This window comes from Dipodomys ordii, unplaced genomic scaffold, assembly GCF_000151885.1.
Source record: "Dipodomys ordii isolate 6190 unplaced genomic scaffold, Dord_2.0 Scaffold11, whole genome shotgun sequence".
Taxonomy (NCBI): domain Eukaryota; kingdom Metazoa; phylum Chordata; class Mammalia; order Rodentia; family Heteromyidae; genus Dipodomys; species Dipodomys ordii.
The window spans coordinates 11,598,215-11,615,983 of NW_012267227.1; the positions used below are offsets into that span (position 1 = coordinate 11,598,215).

The window sequence follows — 17,769 nt, forward strand, 5'->3', positions numbered from 1 at the left end:
AGAGCCTCCCCCCACCACCCTCCACACACCCCCAAACTCCTCTTCACCCCGCCTCACTCAGGAAGGGGCGGCGCACGCCAGGCCTGACCCGGCAGCTCCACCACCCGCAGCACAGGGCGCGCCAGCTTTCCCCACCTTCTCGCTGACTGCGCAGGCGCGGGCGCCCGGTCCCGCCCCCCCCTCCCATCCCTCCGCCGCTGCCGGGACTCGCGCGGGAGGTGGTGTGTGGGTGTGGGTGGGAGAAGGGAGGGGGGGTTTCCGCGAGTAGATCATTCCGCCGCCGCCTTTGGTGTGGCGCGGCTCCGCTTTTAGAAGAAGAAGAAGAAAAAAAAGGCCGATTTCCTTTCCTGGGGGGTGAAATCATAATAAACAAAATAACAAACACAAACAGATTCTGCTTCTCCACCCCGATTCCTCCCAGCACCCGGAAGACGGTCAGGGTCGGGCCGAGAGAAAGAGAAGTGATGGTGGGAGGGGGCGGGGGAAGCGATCGCACTTGGCCGAAGGCGGAAGCGAGCGGCGGACGGAGCGGCCTCCGCGAGGCCGGGAGGGATGCTGGGAGGGAGGGAGCGAGCGCGCGCGCGCACGCACGCCCGCCGCCCGCGTGTCCCTCCGCGCGCAGCCCCGGGGACTTTTCGGCTGTGGGATTTTTTCCCCCCCCTTGTTCATTTATTTATTTATTTCTCTGAGCACCGACCAGACGCGGCCTATTCCGGGGGAAAGGGGTGGGGGGGGAAGAAGGAGAAAAAAATCCCCCCAACCAACCCCCACCCCCTAGAAAACCAACCTCCTCCCACCCCACCCCCCCCCAAGGAAAAAAAAAAAAACCCAAACCAAACCCCAAAAGCTCCCGGGTGCAAAAGTTGAAACGCTTTCTGGTTGTAACGAGGCTGCGTCGAGAGCGGCTGCGTACGCGCGCGGTGCCTCGGTGGTCTCCGTCCTCCCTCCCTCCCTCCTCGCTCACTCGGCCCTCTTCTTCTCCCCCCCCTCTCTCTCCCTCCCTCCCCTCCCTCCCTCCCCTCTCTCCCTCCCCGCAGCACCTCCCGCCGCTCCCCCGTCGCCGCTCGCTCCCGAAGCTTTTCCAGGTCAGTGCGGGTCTGTGTGAGGGCCCTGTTACCACCGGATGTGGAAGTTGATCTCTTCGCTGGTAAAAAATAATTCCACTTCCCCCGGAACCCAGATCATCCCCGCGATTTCCTGTTGATTGCATTAAGGCGCCGGGTTTCCGGGGCTCCTTGGTGGGGTGGGGGGTGGGAGAGAAGCGGCCCCCCCCATCCCCGCTTCTTTCGTCCGTGGGGAGGGGGGGGTCGACCGGGGTCGGCCTAGAGCCGCGCCCGCTCCGTCGTCGTCGCCGCCGCCGCTTTGTCCGCCGAGCACCCCGGGCTTCTGGGAGGGGCGGAAGGAGCCAGGCCTTGTTGGCGGCCGCCGCGGCTCCTCCGTCTTTTGAGGGGAGGGTGTCCCGCGGCGTTTTTTGGGGGTGTACCGCGCGCGGCCTTCTTTCCCCGACCCCCTCCCTCAAGTCCCCGAATGGCAGCGGCGGCGGAGGCCGAGGCCTCGGGAGCCGGAGATCCCCGGCGCGCACGGGCCGGTGGGCGGGAAAGGGAAGGCGGCGCGGCCCGGGCTCCGGGGCTCCCGGGGCCTGTCTTTTGTCTAGTGGGGCTTGAGCCCATCCAGCCCCGCCGGGGTTCCCGGGAAGAGCTCGGAAGTGGGATCGGGGCTTTCGGATCGAGGGAGAGAGCCCGGTGTCAGCGCGTCCCGGGCCCGCCTGGGGCGGGGGGGGGGAACCTTAGCGCGGGGACAGAGGGGGGGACCCCGAATGCCGTGGGCGAAGTAGTCGTAGTGGTAGTAGGTGGTTGGTGGGAACGAAATGCTGTTCTGGACCTGGCTTTGGGGAAGGGGGGTGGGGTGGAAAAAGTTGGGATTTTTGTTTCTGTTTCTAAGCCAGGTCATCCCGGCTCCCCCCCCCCCATCCCCCCCCCGCCACTGGAAAAAAGAGATTCAAGCAGTGAGCTCTCCCACATTTGCTCTTCTGAGAAAGGACCCCGCTCCCCCCATCCCCTCCCCGCCCCTGGCTGTGTTAATCAATCGGTGTATGGAGTGCATCTGATGGCAATCTCTTACTCCTCCTCCCACCCCACCCCTCCCCTCGCCCCCAAAGTGTGTGGAATCCAGCGTGCCTTAGCTCCCGAGGGTGCACGGTTTTGCAAACTGCAATCGGAGCAATGACAACAGGCCTGGGCTTTTCGGTGTGTGTGTGTGTGTGTGTCCTTCCCCCCCCCCCCCACTTTTATGCTAGCTGCTGCTTCTGGCTTTTAAATCTGATTGGACTGTGGAGAGCGCACACATCTGTTCAAAAGGCCCGGGGCGCCGCGCAGTGCTGCTGCTGCTGCTGCTGATGGGGGGGGGGGCGAGGGTGAGAGGAGTGGAGGGGGGGGGACTTGATAACGTGCGAATGTTTTCTGTCTGTTCTCTGTGTCCCTCTCCCCCCCACCCCACCCCCGACCGTGGTTTTGCTGTCTGCAGTTCAGGCAAGTTAACTTTTCACCGGTGGAAGTTTGTAATCTGCACCTAACGATCTTTAGTAGCTGTCAACCACTCTCCCCCCCCCCCGGGGCCCCCCCAAATTCCCAAGCAAAAGGTAAGTAAGGGGGAAAAGAATTTTTTTTTTTCTCTTTAAACCCACAGCTTGGTTGAAATGTCTCACCGAAACGGTTTTTAGAGACTTCCACTTTCAGGCTTTGAATTTAAGGAAACTAAAGATTTTTTAATCACTTTTTTCCTCACTTTTCTCTTTGCAAACTTTCCCTCCCCTCCAAAAAAAGCACTAAAAGTTGGTTACATAGCTACACGAGTAACATACCAGGCAAGAGTAACATTACTTTGCATTGTGCAACCTTTTTTTTTTTTTTTTTTAAGTCAGGATCTCAAAACAAAAAAACCCCTTGCAGGCTGGCCTTGCACTCCTGATCCTATCATGATCCTTTTACATACTTGGTTTAACTGTTGGTAGCTAGATTCGTAAATCTGCTTCTGCCTTGATCTGTTCTTATAGTGGTGTCTCATCTCATCACCACGGAAAACTCCGCTTAACACTTTTTTAAAAAATTACAGAAATGTGTCATCCTGCTTTGTGTAAGTCAAATGAGGATATTATGCAAGGTACACAACCAATAGGAATAAGGCATGATTCCTCTCTTTTTTAACCTCGGTTCTAACTTTAAAAATAGAAATTTTAGGTGACGGAAACAGTAAAGGTGAAGATTTTATAACATCTCATCCTAAAGCCTGGGAAACTTTTTGGAAATAATACTTCTCTCATGGTTTACACAAAAATGAATTCCACACTAATGTGCTTGTCAAGATTTGTGTGTAAATGTAATCTTTGAAGAGGATAGGCCACTTTTCAAAGCTTTGTTTGAGCTCTAGATTTAAATGGAATCCTGCAGAGAAACCTTTTGTGAAACAAAGAAGAGTTTGTGTGTACCCTAAAACTCTTTCAGCGGCAGTCTCTTAATCTGATTCCTTGGTGGGGGACAGTGAGGTTTAATTTTAAGATCAGATTTTGCTTTAGTCGTTTTGAGAGGAAGCTAAATTTATTTCTAATTGTTTCTGTGAACTCTAGTCTGAATTTGTACAACTATAGTTGTCTACTGTTCCATCAACAGGAAGCATCTGGCCATTCTTCATGTAATTGTTAAAATACCGGGTGTGCTTTTCATACTTGCTGTTCACATGAAAATAGATTGGATCTTAGTTAATTTTACTTGATTGTAGTTTGATTTTTCCTCCATGGTGTTTAAATGTCTTATAAATGGAAAATGTCCCCCCCCCAACAGTAAAACAAATTATTTTGTGAATTTTGTGTTTTCACTTTTGAGGAGGCATAAGGCCCTTAATTTTCCTTTATTCACTGCTGTGCCCTGTCTCCTTTGCTCTCTCTTTGCAACCATTAAAAACAATCCTAAAGAAGCATAAGGCAGAGCTGAGAAGGTGACTCAGTGGTAGAGTGCTTGCTTTGCATGCATGAGGCCCTGGGTTCGATTCTTCAGCACCACATAAACAGAAAAAGCTGGAAGTGGCGCTGTGACTTAAGCGGTAGAGCGCTCGCCTTGAGCTGAAGAGCTGAGGGACAGCGTCCAGGCCCAGAGTTCAGGCCCCAGGACCAGCAAAAAAAAAAAAAAAAGTGTAAGGCATTAAGCAACTTAGTTTTCTTCTTTCTTTCTTTCTTGGTGGTACTATACTCCATTTTTTTTTTTTTTTTGTTCAGTCATGGGGCTTGAACTCGGCCTGGGTACTGTCCCTGAGCTCTTCAGCTCAAGGCAAGCACTCTACCACTTGAGCCACAGCGCCACTTCCAGTTTTCTAGTGCCCAGACTGGCTTTGAATCTCGATCCTCAGATCTCAGCCTCCTGAGTAGCTAGAATTAAGGTGTGATCCCTCAGCACCTGGCTTGCACCTCATTCTTGCTTAGCCAAGTACACTAGAGCCACATGGCCAGTCCCTTTGCTTTTTATTAGTGATTCATGCTTCACCCCTGGCTGGACTCAGATATCAACGCTTCTGCCTCTGCCTTCTGGTGACTGGGATTACAGGTGTGAGCTCTCATACCAGGCCTAGTTTTCCTTATTTACTCACTTTTTTTTAACATTGGTTTTGGGGCTTGAACTCAGGTCCTGGGCGCTGTGAGGTGTACTGGTAATTTTATATGTTGAAGGTATTCAAATTCCTCTCTTTTGGTTCTATATACCTAAATTGTAAACTCTTAATTAGTCCAATTAGGTGGCTAGTTTTCTTCCTTCCTTAGCATAAGTAGCTGGCTGTCCTGTCCCCCTGCTCAGTGTCCCAACTTGGGAATTCTGGAGTGGAGTTGATGTGGTGGAGGAGGGGCTTGGAATAGCTGCCCTCAAGTTCCCAATAACAGTTTGTGTGTGTGTGTGTGTACGTGTACACGTGTGTACACTGGTCTGAGAGCTTGAACTTGGGCATTGAATGCTGTCCCTGAGCTTTTTTGCTCAAGGCTGGCACTCTGCTACTTGAGCCACAGCTCTACTTGTGAATTTTGGTAGTTAATTGGAGATAGGAGTCTCATGTACTTCTTCTGCCCAAGCTGGCTTCAAACCATGATCCTCAGCTCTCAGCGTCCTGAATAGCTAGGATTATAGATGGGAACCACCAGCGCCCTGCCTAACAGCAAGTTGTGTAAAGGATGCATAGGGCCTCACATGGAAGAAGAGCAAAAGCCAATTGAAACAGTTGAGCTTAATTTGGGCCATGGTTTCTCCTTAGAAGTGATACGGAGAGGGGGGCTGGGAAGGTGACTCAGTGGTAGAGTGCTTGCCTTGCATGCATGAGGTCCTGGGTTCGATTCCTCAGCACCACATAAGCAAAAAGAAAAAAGCTGGAAGTGGCGCTGTGGCTCAAGTGGTAGAGTGCTAGCCTTGAGCTGAAGAGCTGAGGGACAGCGCCCAGGCCCAGAGTTCAGGCCCCACAACCGGACCCCAAAAAAAAAAAGCGATACGGAGAGGGTGGATGAAGTGCTTTAAACTATGCTGTCATCTGGCAGACTCAGCAGCCTGGACAATGACATGTACGGACATCCATATCAAATAATTTATCTTGATGTAATAGGATGTGCGGAAAGCATGCGGAATGAAGCTTTTTTGATAGCTATGTGTGTCTCTTGGCAGTGGAAGCATGTGTAGTTCTGTGGTAGACAGCTGCTCAGCATGCTGGAGGCTTAGTCCCCAGCACCAGAAAGAAGAAAACACTGTATTAACACAGCCCCCACAGCCATCATAGGAAGTGGGTGGTAGTCTCATTTTTCAGACTGTACTGAGCCACTGGGAAATGGGTAGCTATCTTGGTAGTTTGAATTAGTAAGTAATAGATTAGGGACCCCCTGATGGCTGTGCTGTACACAACCTAAACGTTGTACAGAGAGAGTTGGGACACCCCCACATAAGAGCACTGCCTACCTGTCCATGAAAGGTGGCATTGGAAGAATGGAAATAGGTAAACGTTGTGTTGGCATATCTAAGTGGGACAAGTAGGTTTTAAAACAGGATTCCATTGGACTTAAAGGGGTATTTTGATGCCTAAGAGAATATATGCAGGATTGTGAAGTGGTTATCTCTATGTGTAGTTTTATAGATGATCTTTGTGCTTACCTAATTTTTCTGACTTCTACAATAAATGCGAATTATAATGTACCACTTACAGTTAAAAGATAATAAAATGTTACTTGCTCATACAGAATTATAGATATGTAATGTAAGAAATGTCTTTATTTTTGTTTTTTGTTGGTTGTGGGGCTTAAACTGAGGGCCTGGGCACTGTCCCTGAGCTCTTTTGCTCAAGGGTAGCACTCTACCACTTTGAGCCTCACTTCCACTTCCAGGTTTTGAGTGGTTAATTGGAGATAAGAGTCCCACACCTTAATTCTCAGAATTCAGCCTCCTGAGTAGCTAGGGTTACAGGCATGAGCCACTGGAGCCTAGCAGGAATATCTTTATTCTTTCTGCTCGTTAGGTTTATAGTAGCTGAACATTGTTCATAAGAGTTCATACGTGCCGGCACTAGTGGCTCACGCCTATAATCCTAGCTACTCAGGAGGCTGAGATCTGAGGATGGTGGTTCAAAGCCAGCTGCGGAGGAAAGTCTGTGAGACTCTTACCTCCAATAAACCACCAGAAAAATGGAAGTAGCACTGTGGCTACCGCTCTACCGTAGAGCGGTAGAGTGCTTGCCTTGAGCTGAAGAGCTGAGGGACAGCACCCAGGCCCAGAGTTCAAGCTCCACAACCGACACACACACACACACACACACACACACACACACACACACAGATTTTATAAGTACATAGTACTACTAATAATTTTTTTTCTTTTTTTTTGCCAGTCCTGAGCATTGAACTAAGGGCAACTGTCCCTGAACTCAAGGCTAGCACTGTACCACTTGAGCCACAGGGCCACTTCTGGCTTTTTCTGTTTATGTGGTACTGAGGAATTGAACTCAAGGCTTCATGCATGCTAGGCAAGCACTGTATCACTAAGCCACATTCCCAGCCCAAGTGTGTGTGTATATATATATATATTTTTTTGGGGGGGTCCAGTTGTGGGGCTTGAACTCTGGGCCTGGGTGCTGTCCCTCAGCTCTTCAGCTCAAGGCTAGCATTCTACCGCTTGAGCCACAGCGCCACTTCCGGCTTTTTTCCCCCCTGCTTATGTGGTGCTGAGGAATCGAACCCAGGGCCTCATGCATGCAAGGCAAGCGCTCTACCACTGAGCCACCTTCCTAGCCCCCAAGTGTGTGTATTTTTTAAACTCTGATTCCTTACTATCATAGAGCATGTTAACCAAGAGGGAAAAATATCACAACTAGCTGTTTTGTTGTGTTTTCTTCCATTTTAAATACAGTATTCACCCCAGTTAGTTATTTTGTAGGTAGATAATTTTAGGCAATTTACTTAATCACTCTATGCCTTAGGGTTTTTGTTTGTTTGTTTTGTAAAATTGGGGTTGTTATAATACCCCTCTTTTGGTGGTAGGGATGAGTGACTGAACTAGTACATAGAAGATGATTAGAACAGTGTTTGACCAATAGTTAATAGCTCAGTAAATGTTGGTAATTATTATATAATCACAATTCACTATTCAGAAAACTTTTAAGATCTTTTGGTTTTGAATTAAGATGTTTTAATTAAGATGTTTTATCTAATTAAGATGTTTTGATCTATGCAAGGTAATATATAACCTTCCAAAGGTTTAACATTCCTTCCCTCCCTCCCTTCTTCCCTCCCTCCCTCTCTCCCTCCCTTCCTTCCTTCTTTCCTTCCTTCCTTCTTTCCTTCCTTCCTGATATATATATATATATATATATATATATATAGCTTAGGCTGGACTTGGAACTTAAGATCCTTCTTCCTCATCCTCCCAAGTGCTAGGATTAGTCCTGTGCCACTGTCTCTGGCTTCAAACACATTACTACTTCTGTAGTATAATGTTTGGGCACTTTGGACTAAATGGGTTAATTCTGAACTGGCTTCGTGTACTTAGTTTTTGGCTAAATAGGATAATTTAGCATAATTTAGGAACACTTTAGGCTAAGTGAGATAATTATAAAATAGCTTCATCTACTTAGTTTTACTACTTAGATGAGTTATTTTGGGTTTCAGAGGGTTTTTTTTAATTTTGGAGGTGGACAAAACTGTAAAATATGCTGGGCATGATGGTACATGCCTGCAATCTGCGCACTCGAGGCTAATGCAGGAGGATATTAAGTTTGAGACCAGCCTCAGCTACAAAGTGAGATCCTGTCTCAAAATCAACCCAACCACAGACATGCACACACGAAACAAAAAGACTCACAGAACTCGTAGAACATTTACTACTGGATTTCAAGTTCCATTTTGTTTTAATATTAAAACACATCTTTATCATAGTATTTGATAACCTTAGAGTGCAAGGTACATGAAAAAATAAAAAATTAAAGAAGGAATTGCTAGTAGTGGTACATCCTGTAACCCCAGCACTGGGAAGCCTAAGGTAGGAGGAATGGAGGGTACCAGGCTAGTTTGGGCTGATAGAGAACTTACGTCTGAGTGAGTGGGTGAGATGAACATGGAGAGATACCATGTCTAAATAAACGAGTGAATAAATAATAGAAAAATAACCACCCTGTCTCCTTTGGTTAAGAAATATTTAAGCCCATCTGAGTCTGTGATTCTATTACATAATTAGAATCTTCCCCCCACCCCTCCTAGAAAAAGCTTGATAGTTTTCCTAACACAGTTTAACTTGTTGAGGGATAAATACTTATACTGTGCTGGTTTACTACAAAAGTGATTCTATTAAGGATGTGGTGGGCTGGGCCATGACCCCTCCTTAGCACTCTTTCCCATTCTGTAGGGATGGAGAGTGAGGTGGGTATTTACTCTAGACCATAAGATTAATTATAGTACTGGACTTTAGAATTAAGTCAGTTCTCACGATCAAGTATTGGCTGTCCAGTTCCTTCTGACTCTGGTATTCCTTCTTATAAATAGCACAACTGATCCAAATAGAGGAAACATAATGTGATGTATAAGTGACTTAACTGAAAAAGTTTCCTTTCTATCCTAGAGGACTGTATGAACTCTTGTATCTTTGCCCGCCTGATCCATTACTCTCCCTGTATTCCTGTGTCCAGTCCATCACAGGACACCCAGATTCTCTTCCTTAGTCCCATATTCTGAATATTTGTGTCCCCCTGCCCCCCATATTAATACATTGAAGTCTAAATCTCCAGGGTGATTGTTTAGGAAGTGATTGATTGGGTCATAAGGGTGATGAATGAGATTAGTGCTTTTATAAAAGAGACTCCAGCCAGCCAGAGTGCTCTTTGTGTGATGTGAGCTTATAGCAGTTTGCATGGCTGGTGTCTAAAAGTTGACCATTGCTAAACACGTGATCTGCCAGTACCTTTTTAGATTAAGACTTTCCAGCCGGGTGCCACTGGCTCACACTTGTAATCTACTCAGGAGGCTGAGATCTGAGTATCATGGTTCAAAGTTAGACTGGACAGGAAAGCCTGTGAGATTCTTATCTCCAGTAAAACACCAGCAAATTGGAAATGGTGCTGTGGCTCAAGTGGGTAGAGCACTCGCCTTGAGCTGAAGAGCTGAGGAACAGCGCCCAGGCTGAGTTCAAGCCCCACAACCGCCGGCCCCTCCTCCTCTCTTTTCAGCCTTGAGAACTGTGAGAAATACATTTCTGTTGTGTGTAAGGCACCTACAGACTAATACATACTTAGCGTATTCTTTGTTTCAGTTCAACATTAGTCACTTCTTTTATATTTTACTGGGTTCCCATTGTCAAAACTTTCCACCATTGATTTCCTCCCACATGACAGAGTGTGTGTAAGGAAGTTGCATAGCTAGGATTTCTGGGCCACTATAAGTTTAGGCTTCCAAGTGGCTCTTGCTATTTCTTGGCAGTCATTTTATTAGTCTCATACTTTTCTGATGTCCTTACTTTTTTCCTCTTTAATTCTCAGTAGAAGCCATTGACTTTTACCTGCGGGGGGGAAAAATGTACTATAAACTTGTACATCTTTTTAAAAATTGTCACCAAGATGACTCAGTTTCTGTCATCTTACTTCATAAATTGAATGAACATTTCCTCACTGGTCACTTCCTTCATTATTTTCAGTGCTTTTTCCTCCCTGCCTTCAATGTACAGGCTTCTGTCAACTTTAATGAACAGCCATTCCTGTTCTTCCCAGCTGTCTTCTTAATTTCACATGATTTAAGAACAGAGTGACTTGAATGCAATTTTGGCATAGTATGTTCCAGCTGTTATTTCCAAGGACATTTTTCTTGTCAATAATATAGGCTTCATCTTGATTTTATTTAGCCTAGAGAGATATATTACTATTGATTTTCACATTCTTTCTTATTTGGCTTTCATGTTGGGATATCTGTTTGACTTCCTTTTCTGACAACTGCTTTTGTGTTTTCTTTATTGTTCCGTGATCCCGTCACTACTGTCATTTCCCCTCCAATCCATGGTCCTTGGCTCCCCTTTCTCCAGTGTCTCTCAGATGGATGTTTTGTATGCTGGTGACTCAGTCCCCTGGGTGTCCTTTCCAGAGTTGTTACTCAGGTGGTTTACTGGATGTTTACATTGGAAGGCTCAAGGAATTTCCATGCCTATTAGATTTATTTTTACTCAGCCTCTGTCTGCTCCCAGTTTTTGTATTAAATTCATGGTCATTAAACTTGAATCTTGAAGTTGTCTGTGATGCATTGCTTTTCTTTTTTCTTTTTTTGCTGCGCAGGGTCTGGGTACTGTCCTTGAGCTTCTTTTGCTGTAGGCTAGTGCTCTACCACTTGAGCCACTGCTCCACTTCTGGCTGGTTTTGGTAATATAAGTGGCGATAAGTGTCTCACAGACTTTCCTGCCTAGGCTGATTTTGAACTGCAACCCTCAGATCTCACCCTCCTGAATAGCTAGGATTATAAGCGTGAGCCACTGGCGCCTGGCTCTCCTTTATTTTGTATATGCATCAATCAACAATTTTTCTCACTTAGATCCTTTTTCCTTGCGTGTATTCTAGAGTATAGCTGCCCGAATAATCTTCCCCAAAACTTAGTGAGCTTATTGTTACTAAACTGAAAATTCAAGGTCAGAACATGTGCTGTTGATCTTTGCACTCTCCACTGTGCCAAATAAAGTGAATTGAACCTGGGCTGAATAAATGTTTAAATGGATCACCATTTGCTCAAAACTTTGAATAACTCCCAATGCAGGGTAAAGTGCAAATTCTACTTTATGACTTTCAAACCCTTTCCTGTTACATTCAGCTTCTTCAATCCTTACTTTGTAACATCATTCAGTTGTTTTCTTCATATACCCCATGCCCAACATTTTGTGTTCTTTGTTTTTCTTTTGCTTGTCAAAGCCTGTTCAGAAATGATCGCCCTGTGCCCTGTTTTATGGTACTGAATAAAACAAGATCAAGTCCCTGTTTACTTTAGGGCTCCTGGGTAGTAGGGGATGGCTGCTATTCTAGGCCTCAGGGTGTCCTGCAGTGAGGGAATGTGCCATGCTGTTATCTAAGTCAGAGGATTTCTAGGCAGAGGAAACACTGGCAGGAATTGTGTCCTGTTAGAAGAACTGCAATGCTTCTGTGGGAGAGGGCACAAGCGGCAGGAGTAAAGGGAATGTAGGGGAGATGAGGTACGTAGTGGGGGAGCTGATGGTGCCCATGTTCTTTTCCACTGACTACATCAATCATGAGAACTTTGCCCGAATGGCAGCTATAAACGTAGTTTTTGATTTTTTTTCACATACAGATGTCTAATTGTTTATCACAGAATTTACAGGCACAAAGTGCAAATGTCTATCTTATTTTTATTGTGCTAGGAATTGAGCTCAAGACTTTGTACATGTTAGGCAAGTTTTCTTCTCCTTTTTTTTTGGTCATTCATGGGGCCTGAATTCTGGGCCTGGGCGCTGTCCCTCAGCTCTTCAGCTCAAGGCGAGCGCTCTACCACTTGAGCCACAGCGCCACTTCCTGCTTTATCTGCTTATGTGGTGCTGAGGAATTGACCCAGGGCCTCATGTATGCCAGGCAAGCACTCTACCGCTGAGACACCTTCCCAGCCCCGTTAGGCAAGTTTTCTATTACTGAGCTACATTCCTAGCCCCAAATATCATTTTATTGTAATCCCTTCTAAGGAATGTATTTTAACAGTCATTGTGTATGTGTGTGTGTGTGTGTGTGTCTGTTGCTGTGCTTTTGTAAACTGTCACGCATGTCTGTATGATAACTGATTGATACATGTTCATAGACTAAATCTGTAGTCCTAGCTACTCAGGAGGCTGAGATCTGAGGATCATGGTTCACAGTCAGCACAAGCAAAAAGTCTATGAGACTCTTACTTCCAATTAATCACCAAAAAGCTGGAAGTGGAGCTGTGGCTCCAAAGTGCCAGCCTTGAGAGAAAAAGATAAGAATAGCACCCAAGCCCTGAGTTCAAGCCCCAGGACTGGCAAAAAAAAAAAAGTTGGCATTTACCAATAAACATGATTACATATCTGCTAACAGGTCATGACTTGTAGTCTGAAAAGTACCTATTTATGTTGTTTATCCACTTTTTAAAAAATCCACTCAAGCTGGGCACTGGTGGCTCACGCCTGTAATCCTAGCTACTCAGGAGGCTGAGAGCCAAGGATCACAATTGAAAGCCAGCCTGGGAAGGAAAGCCCTTGAGACTTTTTTTTGGGGGGGGGGGTCCGGTCGTGGGGCCTGAACGCTGGGCCTGGGTGCTGTCCCTCAGCTCTTCAGCTCAAGGCTAGTGCTCTACCACTTGAGCCACAGTGCCACTTCCGGCTTTTTTTTTTTTTTTGCATATGTGGTGCTGGGGAATCAAAACCCAAGGCCTCATGCATGCAAGGCAAGCACTCTACCACTGAGACACCTTTCCAGCCCCTCCTGGAGACTTTTATCTCCAATAAACCACCAGGAAACCGGAAGTGGCTCTGTGACTCAAGCGGTAGAGCACTTGCCTTGAACTGAAGGATAGCGCCCAAGCACTGAGTTCAAGCCCCAACACCAACAAAAATAAAACAACAACAAAAACACTCAACTGGGCTGGGAAGGTGGCTCAATGGTAGAGTGCTTGCCTTGCATGCTTGAGGCCCTAGGTTTGATTCCTTAGCACCACATTAGCAGAAAAAGCCAGAAGTGGTGCTGTGGCTCAAATGGTAGAGTGCTACTCTTGAGCTGAAGCTCTGAGGACAGGGCCCAGGCCCAGAGTTCAGGCCCCACGACCAACCAAAAAACAAACAAAACAAAAAAACACTCAATTATGGGCTGCTTTTGTTATAATCTACACATTCCTTTCAACCTCATTAATAATGTGTTAAAAATTGACACATAATAATTACACATTTATGGGGTATATTTTGGCATTTCAATACTTACATAAAACGTCTAACAATCAGATTAGGATAATTGGCATAAGAGTTACATCAGACCTCATTTGTGTTGGAAACATCCAGAATTCATCTCCATTCTCTTACCTTGAAATGTACAATCAGTTGTCATCAGCAACTTTTACCCTACTGAGGAATCAATCATCCTCCTATCTGCCTGTACTCCAGCACCCACAGGCCAACCTCCCTCCCTCCCTCCCTCCCTCCCTCCCACCCTCCCTCCTCCACACTTTCCCAGGCTCTGTAAGTCCTACTGTCTGTTCTTTGAGACCAACTTTTGCTTCTTTGTGTATGATACTTGTCTCACTGTGCCTGACTTTTTAACTTAATGCCCTCTAGTTGTGTCTAGGTTACTGCAAGGGACAGAAATTCATGCGTTTTAGGACTTGGTGATTAGCTCTCTTGGCATACCATAAGTGCCATCAACTAGGTAGCTTACCAGAAACAGAAATTTATTTCTCATGGTTCTGGTGGCTGAGAGATCCAAGACCAGGAAACGGGTGGATCTTGTGTCTTGAGGACCTGTTCCTGCATTATAGATAGAGCTTGCTCCCCGTGGCCTTCCATGGTAGAAGGGACTCTGTCACCCTTTTTCAAGGACACTACTTCCAGTCATGAAGATGGAGCTCTTCATGATCTATTCAACCTCCCAAAGGCCCACCTCCTGATAATCATCATCAAGATAAATGGAGAAAGGTTTCCCCAGCTCCACCCAGAGCTTGCAGTGCGAGGGAACGGAACCGGAACATGGTATCTTCCCTTGGGTCTCCTCAGGAATCTCTTTTTTTTTTTTATTTTTTTATTTTGGGTCTGGTTGTGGGGCCTGAACTCTGGGCCTGAGCACTGTCCCTCAGCTCTTCAGCTCAAGGCTAGCGCTCTACCACTTGAGCCACAGCACCACTTCCGGTTTTTTTCTTTTTGCTTATGTGCTGAGGAATCGAACCCAGGGCCTCAGGCATGCAAGGCAAGCACTCTACCACTGCGCCACCTTCCCAGCCCTCCTCAGTAATCTCTTTAAGAGATTACTGGTCATTTGATCTGTAATAGTGATTCCCCATCCTTATTCCAAGACCCTGCCCTACATTTAGCTACTACTTGTTTGCTTTTTTGATGCATCATTCTCCTCCCAGAACATAAACTCCCTGCCACCCACATACTTAATGCCTCCAGGAGAAACATACTTATCATCCAATCAAGTGCTGGGAAAACTTAAAGGAAAGGATTACTCCTTAAGCTATATTAAAGAACAGATCATTTTAAAGTGGGCCTGGCCTGAGTCTAGGGTGGGCACAAGGGAACATAGCCTTTCTAAGGAGGGAAAATAGCCTGAGGGGAGGATTGGGTTTGGGTTAGGTGTGTACCTGGGGTGGGGGGAAGGGTGGGGAGATGGGAAGAGAATTGTTTAAAATGTGGTTGTCTAGATTAGGAGTTTGTGCTGGAGTTTGGGACAATTGGTAGAAGGATTCATACTGCAAGGTGAGGTCTTCTACTTCAGCAGAGTAAAAGATAAAGTGTTCTGGGCTGGGAAGTTGGCTTATTGGGAGAGTGCTTGCCTAGTATGCATGTAGCCCTAGGTTTGATTCCTCAGTACCACCATATACAGAAAAAGCAGGAAGTAGTGCTGTGGCTCTAGTGGTAGAGTGCTAGTCTTGAGCAAAAAAAGCATGGGATAGTGCTCAGGCACTGAGTTCAAGCCCCGTGACCAACAAAATAAACAAATATAAAGCTTTCTTTTAGAATTGAAAATCAACTGTGATATTTTTCTCATAGTTGAGCCCTGTACAGATATAAAATAGTATTTTCCTATTAGAAAGATGAATTAAGTGGGCTACAAAGCTCCGTGCAGATAGTATGTGTGTAGTATGCTCATTTCATATACAAATCATGATCTACAAGATCCGAGGCAATTAGTGGGAAAGATAGAGGAGGGTGAGTTTGAGACCCTTGAGAGAAGTGGGGGAAATGCATGTTTTTGTTTTTTGGTTAGTCGTGGGGCTTGAACTTTGAAAATGAAAATTTAGTTCAGTCCCAGTCTATCAGTTCCTTAATCTTTAGATGAACATGTAAAATCTTACAAGGGCAAAGGCTACTATATATATTGTTGTTGTTGTTGTTGGTCGTAGTGCCTGAACTCTGGGCCTGGGCACTGTCCCTGAGCTCTTCAGCTCAAGGTGAGCACTCTACCACTTGAACCACAGCACCACTTCTGGTTTTCTGGTAGTTAATTGGAGATAAGAGTTTCACGGACTTAACCTGCCCAGGCTGGCTTTGAACCTCGGATCCTCAGATCTCAGCCTCCTGAGTAGCTAGCATTACAAGTGTGAGCCACCAGTCCTCAGCTCACCTATAATTTTTAGAAGGTAATTTTTGTGTGTGCCAGTCCTGGGATATAAATTGAGGGCTTGGTGCCTGTCCCTGAGCTATTTTGCTCAAAGATCTACCACTTGATCTACAGCTCCCTTTCTGGCTTTTTTGGTAGTTTATTGGAGATAAGAGTCTCACTAACTTTCCTACCAGGGCTGGATGAGCAGTGATCCTCAGATCTTACTTAGCCTTCTATGTAGTTCTTTATCAATAAAGTAGTTGGTGAAGATTTTGTTCCATTCTGGGGGCTGTTTAATTCTGGTAGCATTTTTTTTTTTTTTGTCATGGGGCTTGAACTCTAGGCCTGGGTGCTGTCCCTCAGCTCTTCAGCTCAAGGTGAGTACTTTACCACTTGAGCCACAGCGTCACTTCCAGTTTTCTGTGGTTAATTGGAGATAAAGAGTCTCATGGACTTTCCTGCCTGGGCTGGCTTTGAACTTCAGTCCTCAGATCTCAGCTTCCTGAGTAACTAGGATTACAGGTGTGAGCTACCAGCCCCCCGATTTAATAATAGTTTTGTTCAGTGGGCAGAAGCTTTTTAATTTAATCTAATCCCATTTGTTTTATCTCCTGGGCAGTTGGAGTCCTATTGCCAAAATAATTGCCTTTACCTGTATCTTCTAGTGTTTTCCTGTGGTGGTTTCAAACCACGTCTGGCTTTAATGTTCAGTCAATACTATAATTCTCACAACTACTCTAGGAGCTATAAATTTCAGAAAATTCTAAACAGAGTAGACTTTAAGTGTAATTACTGATAGTGATCTCTGCTGCCACCAGATGGCCCTGTGGGCAAGGATATAGGAGCAGCAGCAGATACTTTGTAGTTGCTTTTTGGCTCTGGTTAAATGATGTTTTACTTGGAGCTTTTTATCAGTAGTAAAGGGATCAACAGAACGGGCTTCTGTTTTCATGTGGAGAAGACAAATATTAAACTAAAATTAGTACATAGTATTTTCACCATTGTCAACACCCACCACAATTTATTGAATTACCTCATGTTTCTTTGTTTCGTGGGGGAGAAGTTATTTGCTATGCTTAAGAGTGAAATGTTCTAATCGCTAACCATTTGGATGATTTTATTTAAATCTAGCGCTGTACCTCTGAGGATTTAACATAGAATGAAGCTGAGTGGCGTGGAGACTTGACTTGCAGCTCGGCCCCCCTTGATTAGTGTTACTGTCTGAATGTACCCGGTTTCCTTGAGACTCACAAGTTCCTCTCAAGTGAGAATCAGAAATAATTGTTGTAATTTGGCATCTTTCATTATTTTCAGCTTTGCTAATTAATCTTGACACAAAACCAGAACATGTTTGATATTGATTTTGCCTGATCACGTTAGTCTATTGATTTTCAATCTTACTAAAAAAAAAAAATTGTATATGACCCTTTTGCTACTTGAAATGGAAAGTCAGTTAAGATTTCTGTCTGCATCATTTACAATTTACAAACATGAATGTAACTTATAAAAATGTGTATTGAATCCATAAATACTAAAGCAGACTGTACCAGGTAATTTAGTCAGGTAAACATATGCTTGCATTTGTATATAGACCAATGTGTATGTGTGGTTAGGCCCTGTGTCTGTAGGTTCTACATCCTAACCAATCACATTCAAAGTGCATGAAAAAGGATGATATGTTTTTTAACATGTAATGACTTCTGTCATTTCCTAAAACAATTATTTATACACATTATATTCATATACATTATATTAGGTATTTTGGTAGTCTAGAGATGGCTTAAAGTTTGAAAGGATGTGCATAGATTATATGCAAATAATTCTAGCACTCAATGTAAGGCATCTGAACATCCACAAACTTGGTACCTGAGTGAGTCCTGAACCAAGTTTCCCCATAGGATACCAGCCTACAACTGATTGATAAGGTCTTATGTTAGTGCTGCAGATACTGAAGTGACATTGACATTG

General features: G+C 45.2%; 1 protein-coding gene across 5 annotated transcripts in view; it reads left to right on the top strand.

Annotated features, from left to right (window-relative positions):
* Nucleotides 1-1,033: 1,033 nt before the first annotated feature.
* The window catches only part of Gabpb1 (GA binding protein transcription factor, beta subunit 1), a 40,056-nt gene continuing 23,320 nt past the window's right edge, over nucleotides 1,034-17,769 (top strand). For 3 of the 5 annotated variants that reach the window (XM_013010114.1, XM_013010118.1, XM_013010119.1), the window contains exons 1-2: nucleotides 1,093-1,147; nucleotides 16,933-17,065. In XM_013010114.1, the coding sequence (XP_012865568.1) occupies nucleotides 17,027-17,065 (39 nt within the window). In that variant the 5' untranslated portion in view covers nucleotides 1,093-1,147; nucleotides 16,933-17,026. The other 2 variants (XM_013010117.1, XM_013010116.1) reach the window with 2 other exon arrangements.